Genomic DNA, 13,595 nt, shown 5'->3' on the forward strand with positions numbered 1-13,595 from the left:
AGTGTGGGCAGTTTTTTTGGCAACGGCAACACTCCCTTGAACACGGTGAGAACAAATGGCGTATTGTATTGCGTTTTGCCCGTGACTCGCAAAGCAGGCAGATTGATATTGTAGTCAAATGACATTTCATCACGTTTTCAAATCCCAGTAAATCCATGCAAATCATATTATAACCACCTAAAGTCACAATTCTTTTTCAATGACCTTTCACGGAATAAAGAGTGTCATTTTGACTTGCGTCATAAGGTCAGAATTGTCCGTTGTCAGGCCAGGGAGCGAGTGACACGGTGACATGGATTGTTTACGAAATGTGGCCTGAGTGTGACGATTTATCGATATCGCGATCAATCGTGATACTTTGCATCCCGATAGATTATCGATACACCTACACAAGAATGGCGATATTTTGTAGTTAATATACAGCCACTACAACGGCTCCATTGTTCATGACTTATTGACCAATCACTTGACGGGCCACTAGGAGGAGCGTCTCATAAGAGTGCAGGGAAATGGACGTAAGTCTTTAGGAGAAAAAGACTCATCAGCTCACCCTGCCTTCACACGTTTTGGCAAAGATGGACGTTACCACTCGTAAACTCCTAATTACGACTAAGTTCGGTTCATGTGATTTTGTTGTTATAGCAAAATTGTGTATGCTACGTAATTGTGTAGATTTAAAACAGCTTGCTGTGCTAGCGGACATTAACGCCCTTATACGTATTAAAGGATATGTCACTTATTTATCCCATAATAGCAATAAAACGTTATTATTTTGTCTCTAATTAATTTGATACTTTCATTATTTTTCACGTACAAACACATTTTGCAACTTGCCGTTGACTGAAAATGGCATCACAAGGGCGCAGGTAACCAATCACAGCTCACCTGTTTTCTAGGTTTGGTCATGTGACATTCACAAGCTGAGCTGTGATTGGTTACCTGAGGCCTTGTGATGTCATTTTTAGTTGACGGCAAGTTGCAAAATGTCTTTTTAAAGGTACTAATTGTACATGAAAAATAATGAAAATATCTAATTTATTTTCGGAAAGATATTATATGTTTGACTGCCAAAAATTGCTAAATAAGTAAAGTATCCCTTTAATATTTCTTGCCATTCAATAATCCTTCTGCGCTCTCTGCCATGTTGAAACTTGAAAAGTTCTCTCAACTCGGAAACTCGGGTATCAAAATAAATTCCCAGTTGTCCAGTTGAAAATATGACGAGGGGGTGTTTATGTGCAATTTTCTATTCGACATGTGCTATTTACCATAATTACGATACCACATGAAGGCAGCATTTACATTTACTTGTGTAAGACATTTATCTGTCCAGCAATTTGGCTCAGTTTTGCATACGTTTCTCTGAAAAAAAATGTGTATTATATCTTCAGTTTTAACATTTGAAAACACATTTTATGTTTTAACTTTTTGAGGCACAGTTTCTGAGGAAAATTAATATTGATTTAATTTTTAAGTCATTTTATTTATTTATTAACTTTTGCAATGTTACACAAAAAAAAAATGGTATCACAGTTTATAAAATGAAACAATTGACGATGTAACTGACTTGACATGTTGGAATGACATGCGTGTTTAAAAGAAAGACACAACTTTGTTGACAGAAAGTTTGTGTCTGTTAAGAAGACATTTGTATTTGTTGAAAAAAAATACACTAAAGTACTCAGTGTGAAGAAGGTTAATATTGCGTTTCAGTGATGGTACAAAAAGAAACGATTTTCTCATTGAAAAAAACATCAGTTTATGTCTCGAGTAGTTTTATCGTAGTTGATCGTGGATTTATGACCTGACAGATATATCGATAATCGCGCTATTGTCATATCGTGAGACAATTGTTATCGTCAGCCTTGTATCGTCGTATCGTGAGGTACCCAAGAGGTTCCCACCCCTCGATGAAATGCGGGCGGACGTGTAGCTTGTGAGACCTGAGCAAGAACACGGTTATCCATTAAAGCGCACATACAGGAAGTGCCAAGTGTGGTAAGAGTTACGTAAATGAGCTTATTATTGGGTCAGATTGATCCGTCTGCCGCTGAGTATTTGTGGCGGCCATGTGACATTTTTCTTTTGCATCGACATAACAAGCCAACAGGCCACCAGTAGCACCACCGGCGCCAACAACATATTTTCATTTCAAATACGACACTTCTTCTTTTTTTTTTAAACTACTTCTCAAAGTTCAAAGGTCCAACAACAAACTGAAGGCAAAATGAGAGTGTTGTTTTTTTTAATGTATGTATGTATTTTATTATTTTAACAAAAATATGTCGGTGTGCGGTGACTTCAAGTCCACAAGATACATTTTTTACGCCGGCTTCTGAGGCTCAGCGTGTTGATTGGCGCCATAAGGGGACCACGAGCTTGCTTGTTATGTAACGTTTGCTGATTGACTTGGCAGAAGGGAGTCTTGTGTGAACACTGGCGCAGGTCACAGGTGCTTGTATTTGCTGTCAAAAGTCATATAAACATCTATGAAGAAGTGAAAAAAGATACACAAATTACCTTTGGGGCTCGTCAAAGGAAGTAACATCTTCCAATCACTATTTTATTTATCACATATTTTGTCGTCCCCACCATGGTACAACATTGAAAATACTTTGTCATATGTAACTGTGACTTTATATCCATAAATGTCAAACTTTTACAACTTAATAGGTAACCTAGAACACTTAAAATCACAACTTTAAAGAAACCTAAAGCCACCACATATTTTAAATAGGAGGATGCAGCTTTTTCCACAATGACATTTTTTTTTTCCAATACCAAATCTTATTGACAGTGTTGTGGCTCCATAACAGCTTCAGTTTAAAAGAGGTTCGGTTTGTGGAACAATTTTACATCGTTGTTGTTGTTGTTTAATTTACTGCAGCTTGTATGTATTTTAATGTATAGGCTATACAAGGCAGAGGGATAATTGCACCATATTTTTTTTTTAAAGTTTCCACTTGAATTTATATGGTGCTATGAGTCAGTTGAGGGCCAGGTGAATGTGGAATTTGATGTACGTTTTATGTTCATTTCTTTAATTAATTTAAAATTAATTTTCGGTTAAAAAATGATCAGATTGCTATTTGAAACAGGTTTTGCAATAACATAATCAGCAAATTGCAATATTTGTACAATAACAATGGGGGAATCTTTAATTGTCACGAATCGGGTCACAAATATACAGGAATGACCTTAAAAATACATGTCCCATGAGCCACCGCGACGAGCCAGTCGTTTTTCCGGGTAACCCGGTCAAGGGGAGGAGGGAAAAAAAAAATAGTGCCACTTTTCCAAGTCTTGTCTGCTTCGGCGTTGATTATATCCGACACGGGTATGTGATATAATATAAATGTATAATATAGTATAATTTAATTGTGCATTAAGTACAGAACTACTCAAAACAGAACTCTCGTCTAGTTAGGTCAATCGTGACGTAACGTTTGGCAGCCGGCGTAAACGTGATGCTAATGCTAACGCTTAACCAAAGCTTTTCAAGCTGTTTTGTTGTTTTACCGATCTCTCTTTGTCGTCTTTCTTTTTGACATTTACCTTATTTAGTTCACGGAACAAAAATAATGCTGCTTCTGAAAGTGGGCCAGTCTTCTGCGCTTTGTGGTGCAATTCTACGGCTTGCACCGGAACTCACTGGGTTTGTAAAGCATTAATCGAGACTTACCGTAAATATATTCTTGAAATGTATATTCATCCTCTGTGTTTTAATAACATTTAAATACCAAACAAAAAAACAACAACCTGTTCATGCAATTCAGGGTTCAACGCCAGGCTGTCGTGGCCGTGAACAACACACGCCTCTATGCTAGTCAAGCTACACAGGTATGTCAAACAATAGAATGCATTATGTCACTAATTAATGCGTCATTTTTTTGAATATCTTATTACTTGTGAACCTTACACATCAGTTTTGGCCCAACGCTTTGATACTGATGGTGATATAACACAACCACTCCATTCCAGAGTAAGTAGGTGAAAGTTCACTGGTCACTGTAGCTGTCCTGACCAGCACCCAAACAGGAAGTAGTTATATCACACGTTGAGATTGAGGTTACCTTCATGTGTCCTTGCACTAAACTTTCACCTATTTGAGGTTTGCCACATAAAGCCACCATTTTCTTGATGCCAGAAGACGACATGACATTTGGGTCACTTTAATGCAAAAATACAATGTAGAAAATAATGTCAGGCATTATGATAAGATGTTTATTGAAGCTAACCTTGATGGACTTGAGGAATATTCCCTCTTACTGCAGGCTGTGTTGGAGAAGCCAGCAGCAGTCGGAACGGATGCCACCGCTGTGGTGGAGAAGATGACGAGTGCAACAGTATGTTGCTTCCCAAACAAAATGTTGTAATGCAGGTATGGATCGTGTGTTGAACTGCTACTGTTGACTGATCTGGTTTAATAATATCCCGTAGGAGTCCAAATCGTTTGCTGTCAACATTTTCAAGGGGCAGATTGCCACATCTCAAGTGTTTCCCTACCCTTCCGGTAAACCAAACATTTCACCCAGATGTTATTTTACATTTACAAACAGAAGTTTTGATGAGCAATTTCTCTTGTGTGTTCAGTCTTGAATGAAGAGCAGGAGCAGTTCCTCCGAGAGCTTGTGCCGCCTGTGGGCAAGTTTTTTGAGGTAAATTTCAAACTGGTCTGGCTCGCTGTTGTTTTATTTCTCTTGTTCCCCTCATGACTCATTCCCTGTTTGCAGGAGGTGAACGATCCGGCCAAAAATGATGCGCTGGAGAAAGTGGAGGACCATACGATGGAGGGCTTGAAAGAGATGGGCGCCTTCGGCCTGCAGGTGCCGGCCGACCTGGGCGGCCTGGGCCTCACCAACACGCAGGTCCGTCCGCTTTGCTATGAAATAGGGATGTAACGATATCCAAACATCACGATACGATATTATGAATTTCATGATACGATAATTTTCACGATATTGTGGCGAGGTTGGTGATATAAAAAAAGGTTACAATATTGTAGGGGTGGGCGATGTGACGATATTAGATCGTTAAGGACTTTAATGTGTTGATGATCTCATAAAGCTGAAAGATGGTCAAAATGGACTGTAGTGCACATTGTAAACAGTTCAACTTTATGCGGGCTCAAGCTTGGTTTCTGCTTGATGCATCCGTGCGGTCTGCATGCGAAATGACGCAATTTCAGCATCCCCGTCCCTCTGTCCACATTGCCCACACACGCACCTACGACTATTTGTCAACTACGCGGAGTCGCCGACGAGTAAACGCTGTCGTCGTAAACAGTGTTTTCTACTTTCCAATTCTGTCATTTATTTACTTTGTTAACTCATCCCAAACTGTTTTTGCGATAGTTTATTGAGGAAAAAACATTTTCAACTTTTATTTTGGTGTTAAGCGCTGTTCATACACCGTTGGCACTCGTTACTGCCTCCTGCAGTCTGGGAGAATATCGACCACAGCTGCTGACGTGTACCCGAAAAGTGCCGTGTGTTGCTGTTCATTACCATTTATGTTTACATTCATTGCACTATTTGATAAAAATTGCACTATTTCAATTAAAAGCTGTTCAGAAAGCTAAGGTGGCTTAAAATGTCTGTTTTTTTTTTCTTTTAGGGTTTTATATAAATTTTAAATATGTTTTAAATTTTACAAAAATGTTCAGAAACGTATAATTAGTCTAGAAATTAGGGCTGTCAAAGTTAAAGCGTTAATAGATTAATTAATCATAGAAAATTGTCGCATTAATCACGTATTAACGCAGATTAATCGCACTATTTTTTTTGACCGCACTTGAGCCTTGAACGTAACCGCGGATGGTTACATTGAAGGCTGCGCAGGTCAGTGATTAGGTCAATGCACGGCATTTCCTATGCCTGTTGTTCCAAAACGAGCGGGGTGACTCCAGTTGGTGTGCTCGGTGGTAAATTCCGCTTTAAAAAACACCCCAACGAGACTTTAGATAAAACAAAATAATTTGTACTTAATTAATTCATAATTGCTGAATTGCACCCAGTTGATATGTTGCTGTTACCAAGTTTTCATCAGTATTTAGCGAGTTCTTTGCAATATAATTGCTGAATTGCACCCAATTGATATGATGCTGTTACGTTTTGAGCAATACACGCATGGATGCAATTGCGTACATGCATTTAATCAATGTTTGCAAATGACATTCAGATAATAAAATGCATTAATGTAAAAATTTTACGGTATTTTGTATTTTATATTACGCAAGTAATTTAGCTGATTAATTGTGATTAATCAAAATTAAAAAGTGTGATTAATCAGATTAAAAATTTTAATTGTTTGACAGCACTACTAGAAATATATGTAAAAAAAAATCGTGATAAAATCGAGATTGATTTTATTTTTCAAGGGATACTTAACTTATTTAGCCATTTTTGGCAGTCAAACATGAATATTTTGCCTATAATAAAGTTTAGATTTTCCTTATTTTTGATGTACAATTAGTACCTTTTAAAAACACATTTTGCAACTCCCTGTCGACTGAAAATGACATCACAAGGGATCAGGTAACCAATCACAGTTCAGCTTGTGAAAGTCACATGACCAAACCGAGAAAACATGTGATCTGTGATTGGTTACCTGAGCCCTTGTGATGTCATTTACAATCGACAGCAAGTTGCAAGATGTGTTTTTAAAGTTACTAATTGTACGTGAAAAATAATGAAAGTATCTAATTTAAGACAAAATATTAGCTTTTTATTGCTATAATGGGCTAAATAAGTAAGTACAGTGGTACCTCTACTTACGAAATTAATTGGTTCTGGAAGAAAGTTCTTAAGTAGAAAATTTTGTAAGTAGAGACGCATTTTCCATGTAAATGCCCTAATCCGTTCCAAGCCTCCCAAATTTCAGACATAAATGTTTTATAAAGCATAAAAATGCATCAAAACGTGTAACAAATACATGTTACAATTAGATTATTGCACAATAAATGAGAGTTGTGCATAATGTAAATAACAAAGAATAGAGTAAAGAATAAAAATGATGGTCATTTACCTTTTTAACTGCTGTCCTCATCGTTTTTTTGCCCTCTGGTTCATGTTCTCCTCTCCTTTTTTTTTTTTTTTTTTTGCCTGGTGTTTTGTAAAGAACTGATCCATGGATGTTTTTTGTTTGTTTGTTTGTTTTTTTTAAACAATCCTTCGTTAATGTCCAATGCAAACATCATCTTAGTGAGCAAACGCCCGACTGGTGAACACTTTTTCTGGGCGATTCTTTTAAACAAATTCTGAAACTTCATGGAAACTTCCGGTATGGCGAGGCATCTTTTTTTTGTTTTATGTTTTTTAAAAGGCCCGTCTCGTCGCAATTAAAAACTTACTGTGCCTTCATCAATCACCAATTGTTTGAATTTTTGCACAAATTCTTTGGCCGTTAGTTCATACATTTACAAAAAACTATCGGAACACCTAATGGGCCGCGGGATGAATGATGAGGACGCTGTATAGACACCGATTTAGTATACGCTCATAGATACCTATGGTAGAGGTTCCTCTTAGCCAATGAGATGCCAGAAACATGCACAAACACCGATCTAGTATACGCTCATACCTATGGTAGAAGGTTCCTCTTAGCCAATGGGATGCCAGAACGATGCACAAACACCGATCTAGTATTTACGCTCCTACCTATGGTAGGAAATAGCCATAGCCGAAAGTATGTTGCGTTCGGTAATGTATTTTTACCTTTCGTATCTAGAAATTTCTTTCGTAACAAGAGGCCATATTTTCCCGTTGGGGCGTTTCGTAACTCGAAAATTTCGTATGAAGAGACGTTCGTAAGTAGAGGTTCCACTGTATCCCTTTAATATTAAGGCACTTACTTGCTAATGCACGCACACAATGAGTTCCTCCACATATCGACTCAATTCACAAGCATATTACGATCCCCTTCATCTGACCATTCGCATAAATTTTAAACATGGAAGGGCCAAAACTTGCCTTGGGAAAATTAAACTGTAAAAAAGTGCTACTTTTATTATTGTGACATGACGATATATTGTGGCAGTTTTAATATCGCGATATCACAATATTGTCGTTATCGTGACAACCCTTGGTATGAAAGCAGCGTGAACGCATTTTTTTCACAATCAGCGACAACCTCGTCCGTTTCTCATTTCAGTATGCCCGGCTGGTGGAGATCGTCGGCACTCACGATCTCGGCGTTGGCATCATGCTCGGCGCCCACCAGTCGATTGGCTTCAAGGGCATTTTGCTTTTTGGCAATCCGGCACAAAAAGAGAAATACCTGCCCAAACTTGCGTCAGGTAACAGCGCTTTTTCGTATGTCATGAAGGACAGGCGAGACAAGTGACTTGTGTGACTTGTTTGTTATGTCCAGGTGAGCACATTGCTGCCTTTTGCCTGACTGAACCCGCCAGCGGTTCTGATGCTGCTTCCATCAAAACCACGGCTGTGCAGTCCCCCTGCGGAAAGTATTTTACCCTCAATGGAAGCAAAATCTGGATAAGGTGAGACCAAACAACAAGCATTTACCACATACAGAGTTATTTAATGTCAACCCTTCTTTATTGAAAAAAAATAATAATAATAATTAATAAATAAATAAATAAATAAATAAACTGAACCATGATTGGTTGTTACTAGGAGTGTGACGATATATCAATATTGCGATAAATCGTGAACTTTTGTCTCCCGATAGATTATAGATACATCTACACAAGTATGGCGATATTTATAGTTAATATACAGTCACGATCCATTGTTCATTGACTTATTGACTTACTTGGCGTGCCACTAGGGGGAGCACCTCATAAGAGTGGCGGGGAAATGGACGCAAGTCTTCAGGGCGAAGAAGACTCATTTACTTGTCGAAGACATTTTATCTGTCCAGCAACTGACTCACTTTTGTATTCGTTTCCCATGAAAAATGTGTATTATATCTTCAATTTTAACATTTGAAAACACATTATGTGTTTCGACTTTTTGAAGCACACAATTTCTGAGGAATATTAATATTGATTTCATTGAATTTAATGTTTAAATCATATTATTTATTTACTTTTGGAATGTTACACAATGTCACATAAAATGAAACAATTGACTATGTAACTGACTGACATGTTGCATGACAATAGTGACTCAAATTTGTTGACAGAAAGTGGTCTCTGTTAAGAAGACTTTTATATTTGTTTAAAAAAAAATAATGCACTAAACTACCCTCCGTGAAGAAGGCACCAGTTTTAATGTTGTGTTTCAGTGATGGTACAAAAAGAAACCAATTTTTCATTGAAGAAACGTAACTTTATGTCTTTTAGTTTTGCTAGCTAGCTCTGTCATGCTGGGCTACCATTGCAAATAATGCAGTTGGGACACCGATTCCCATCAATCAATTCAACTCGATATTGCAGCACAAATAGGGCAAGCATTGTGAATGCGATCACCTGTGTGCTCCTTTCCAGTAATGGCGGCGTGGCCGAGATCTTCACCGTGTTTGCCAAGACGCCAATGAAAGATCCCAAGACGGGAGAGATGAAGGACAAGATCACAGCGTTTGTTGTGGAGAAAAGCTTTGGTGGAGTCACACAGTGAGAAGAGCCCTTTCTTATTATTATTATGATGATGATGATGATGATGATGATGATGATCATTATTATTATTATTATTATTATTATTATTATTGTTATTATTATGCCATTTACTGGAGATTGACGTTTCTTTCCAAATGCCAGCGGTCCGCCAGAGAAGAAGATGGGCATCAAAGCGTCCAACACGGCAGAGGTTTACTTCGACAACGTCCGCGTGCCGGCCGACTGCGTGCTGGGCGGGGTTGGAGGTGGCTTCAAGGTGGCCATGAACATCCTCAACAACGGCCGATTCGGCATGGCCGCCGCTCTCTCCGGCACCATGAAAGGAGCCATCGGCAAAGCGGTGACTTTCTTTAACGTTGCCAACTTGGCACCACAAGTTTTAGAGCGTAATTTTTTTTTGTTTTGTGGTCTGTGTCTCCGTGTTGCAGTAACTGTCACGTTTTTTTTTTTTTTTTTCTTCTCTCTCCCCCTTCCGGTCGTCAGGTGGACCATGCAGCCAACAGGACCCAGTTTGGCAACAAGATCCACACCTACGGAGCCATCCAGGAGAAGTTGGCCCGCATGGCCATGCTGCAGTATGTCACAGAGGTGGGTACAACGTTCAGCACCAGGGTTATTATTATAGTTTTGGAATTTTTCATTTTAGTTAGTTTTGATTTCGTTTTGAGTTTTTTTTTTTTTTTTTTTATGTAGTTGGTTTTAATTAGTTTTCAGGGTGGTTCGGTTACTTTTTTTAAAATTAGTTTTAGTTATTTAATAAATGTTTTAGTTTTTAAAAGAAATGTGTATTACTTGTGCTCAATATTTAAAAAAACAACATGGAAGCGACGTCATCTGAAGGTGCTTTCCTATTGGTTGCTGCTAGATGATGTCACTTCTGGTTTATATCAAAATAAATGACATTTAAAATCATCCCCAAAGGCTCACGCATGAAATTAACAGAGATGAAAACGAAGGACATTTTTCCTATAATTATAGTTTAGTAAACATATAATGTAGTTTCAGTTAGTGTTTGTTTTTTTAGAAAGCATTTTCGTTTATATTTTATTTCGATAACGAAATTGTTTTTTGAATTTTTTTGATTTTTTTTGTTATTTTTAGTTAAAGCAGCTATATGGAAGATTTAAAATTTCAAATCGCTACTGCCACCTGTGGCCGAAAACAAACTGCACGCTCGTACACGCTGCACGCACTCGTACGTGCACGACCTCAGTCCTGAAGACTGGGCTCTTCATATCCAATTAAACTGTTTTCAGAGGTAAGAAGTTTTATAATGTTATACAAAGCTGGCCACTTCACGGGATGAGACTCTCGAGCCCCACTAAACAATTGATGTCCACAGGACGTGCAGATCATATTGCTTTAGTCGGTCGAAGTCCAGTGTGCTGTACTCCAAAACGATGTGCAAATTACGTCAATTAATTGGACCTCATTCCGATGTTAATATGCAGTTACATATTGTAGTCACCCCGCTCGACGGACGTCAACCTGATTCTAGTCAGTGTATGTCGCCCCCAGGCTAGCGTCATTGTGCATTAGCCGAAAGGTGGGCTGTCATTTATGGAAATTGACGATTGTGAAAAACATATAGACCCATTCACTACTTAGTGTGATACGGCCATGAATGTTATCGCCATTCAGTAGTACCGTTCACATTCCGTTAGCATAATGTAGCTACAATAGGCTGTTTTCACGGAGGAAAATAAGGCAACATTTAGCCTGATTGAAACGCCGCGGAATGGAACGTCTGTTCTTCATAAAGTCATTCTGTTCTATTACATTCAACTTTGCCGCCCCTTTCACGCTAAATGTTGCCGTCCACCTCACTTTCACCCCAATAGTTACGACCGAGAAGTGATCGATCTTGAGGTTACTGCTATTTGAAAACAACACATTTTCTTCTAAATGTCAAGATACTCGCTTCTTACCTTTTGGAGTAGAAAGAAAGCCAGCTGTGAATCACTTTTGTAATCCAAGTCCGATCTCAACTCTCTCCACCGCTGAAATGTCAAACCAATGTTCACTCTCGTTCTTGCCCGGCGTCGGTCACTATCAAGTTTTGATTTTGATTTTATATATATATATATATATATATATATATATATATATATATATATATATATATATATATATATATATATATATATATGCATATATATATGTGTGTGTGCATATATATATGTATGTGTGCATATATATATATGTGTGTGTATATATATATATATATATATATATATATATATATATATATATATATATATATATATATATATATATGTGTGTGCATATATATATATGTGTGTGCATATATATATATGTGTGTGCATATATATATGTGTGTGCATATATATATATGTGTGTGCATATATATATGTGTGTGCATATATATATGTGTGTGTGCATATATATATATGTGTGTATATATATATATATATATATATATATATATATATATATATATATATATATATATATATATATATGTGTGTGTGTGTGCATATATATATGTGTGTGTGCATATATATATGTGTGTGTGTATATATTAGGGGTGTCACGATTCGCCAACTCCACGATTCGATTTAAATTTCGATTTTGGGGTCACGATTCGATTTTTTTTTCGATTTTTTTTTTTTTTTTTTTCCGCTCCCCCACTTTATAACACAGAGGCATATGCTTCTGTAGGCTAAGGCTAGTCTATGATCATTGGTTCTATTCATTGTACAGTAAATCTTATTTCAAAAGATCGGCTACATATAGGTGATGCAATTTCCATATTATTTTTGTGTAAATTTATGTAATATATGATAATTGACATTAGGCAGGAATGATCAAATTCAAAGAATTTATTTACAATATAAAGTTAACCGTCTTGTTCTTACTGAAGTGTAAAATAAAAAATAAAAAAACAAAAACAAAAAGTCACAGTGGGTGCCTGCCATCTATTGACTGTTTTTGATTACAACAGTGTGCTGTGCGTTCCTCTTAAAATAATGTGCAATGTGCAACAACAACAAAAAATATACTGTATCCAAAGTCATGGAACAAATACAGCCTGAACAAACTATATCCCAACATTTACAGTTGCTGGGCATACTGTAGCGTGGTTCAAGTACACTAATTAAATGTTTGAATCCAGCGTTTTCCAAGGCTGCAGGTCTGCTGCTATAAATAGACCTATGGATCTGGCGTTTCGCGCGAGCTGAAGTGTGTGGAAGTTTCACTGTAAATGAGGATGAAATAGTTGGTTGGACCGTTGTTTTCCCACTTCTAGTTGAATTTGATAAATCTAAATCTTTGTGATTCCTGCGTAAATGTCCCGTTATGTTTGTCGTGTTTCCCGTTGTTACGGCTGACGGCTCGGGCCCGCCGCCGGCTCCGCTCCCCTAGTATGTATGTGTGTGTTTGTGTCGGCTGGTGCCCGTATAATGGTACTTCAGTTTGAATGCGCCAGCGCGACACTCTGATTGGAGGACTGTGCCAGCGCGACACTCCGATTGGACGACTGTGCCAGCGCGACACTCCGATTGGACGACTGTGCCAGCGCGACGCTATTGTGTATCCGTGTATTATACCCCTATTGGTTATTGTTGTTTCTCCTCCGTTCTGTCAGTTCTGTCAAATGCGGTTATTATTTGTTCACCTTCCACTTTCACTCCCTTGTCAAACCCCTGCCTGAAATTTCAATTAAAACTACTCAGATGTTAAAGTCGACCCGTGTTTATCTACTCTATATTTTCTGTTATTGTGTTACTTCCCTTCCCCTTGACGAGCCGGGCGTAACACCGTGGCCGAGTACAGTACGCGCACATAGCATATCTTGCAACTGTGGTCTTTTTATCGACAACGTGAACGTTGTCGACATAACTCACCGGGAACGCAAAATGTTTCCAAACTGGTGACGAGAGAAGCGGGAGCGGCTTGAAGCACCATTGCTGTGTCTGTCCGCGCTTGCCATCATGACTGCAGGAGAAGTCAGCTAACAAGTGCCGTTAGCTAGTAGCTGAATGGCTGCGTC

The 13,595-nt window shown here is 38.1% G+C and overlaps 1 protein-coding gene across 2 annotated transcripts in view; it reads left to right on the forward strand.

The window, feature by feature from the left end:
- Positions 1-26: 26 nt before the first annotated feature.
- Positions 27-13,595, forward strand: part of acadvl (acyl-CoA dehydrogenase very long chain) — a 21,543-nt gene continuing 7,974 nt past the window's right edge. Inside the window, exons 1-12 of one of the 2 annotated variants that reach the window (XM_077499625.1) lie at positions 3,217-3,337; positions 3,565-3,655; positions 3,777-3,840; positions 4,275-4,346; positions 4,441-4,513; positions 4,594-4,658; positions 4,734-4,868; positions 8,152-8,296; positions 8,371-8,500; positions 9,452-9,577; positions 9,722-9,920; positions 10,064-10,168. In XM_077499625.1, the coding sequence (XP_077355751.1) occupies positions 3,582-3,655; positions 3,777-3,840; positions 4,275-4,346; positions 4,441-4,513; positions 4,594-4,658; positions 4,734-4,868; positions 8,152-8,296; positions 8,371-8,500; positions 9,452-9,577; positions 9,722-9,920; positions 10,064-10,168 (1,188 nt within the window). In that variant the 5' untranslated portion in view covers positions 3,217-3,337; positions 3,565-3,581. Of the gene's footprint in view, positions 46-3,216; positions 3,338-3,564; positions 3,656-3,776; positions 3,841-4,274; positions 4,347-4,440; positions 4,514-4,593; positions 4,659-4,733; positions 4,869-8,151; positions 8,297-8,370; positions 8,501-9,451; positions 9,578-9,721; positions 9,921-10,063; positions 10,169-13,595 lie in introns of those variants that run through there. The other variant, XM_077499626.1, reaches the window with a different exon arrangement.

This window comes from Festucalex cinctus, chromosome 16 (genome assembly GCF_051991245.1).
Source record: "Festucalex cinctus isolate MCC-2025b chromosome 16, RoL_Fcin_1.0, whole genome shotgun sequence".
NCBI lineage: Eukaryota > Metazoa > Chordata > Actinopteri > Syngnathiformes > Syngnathidae > Festucalex > Festucalex cinctus.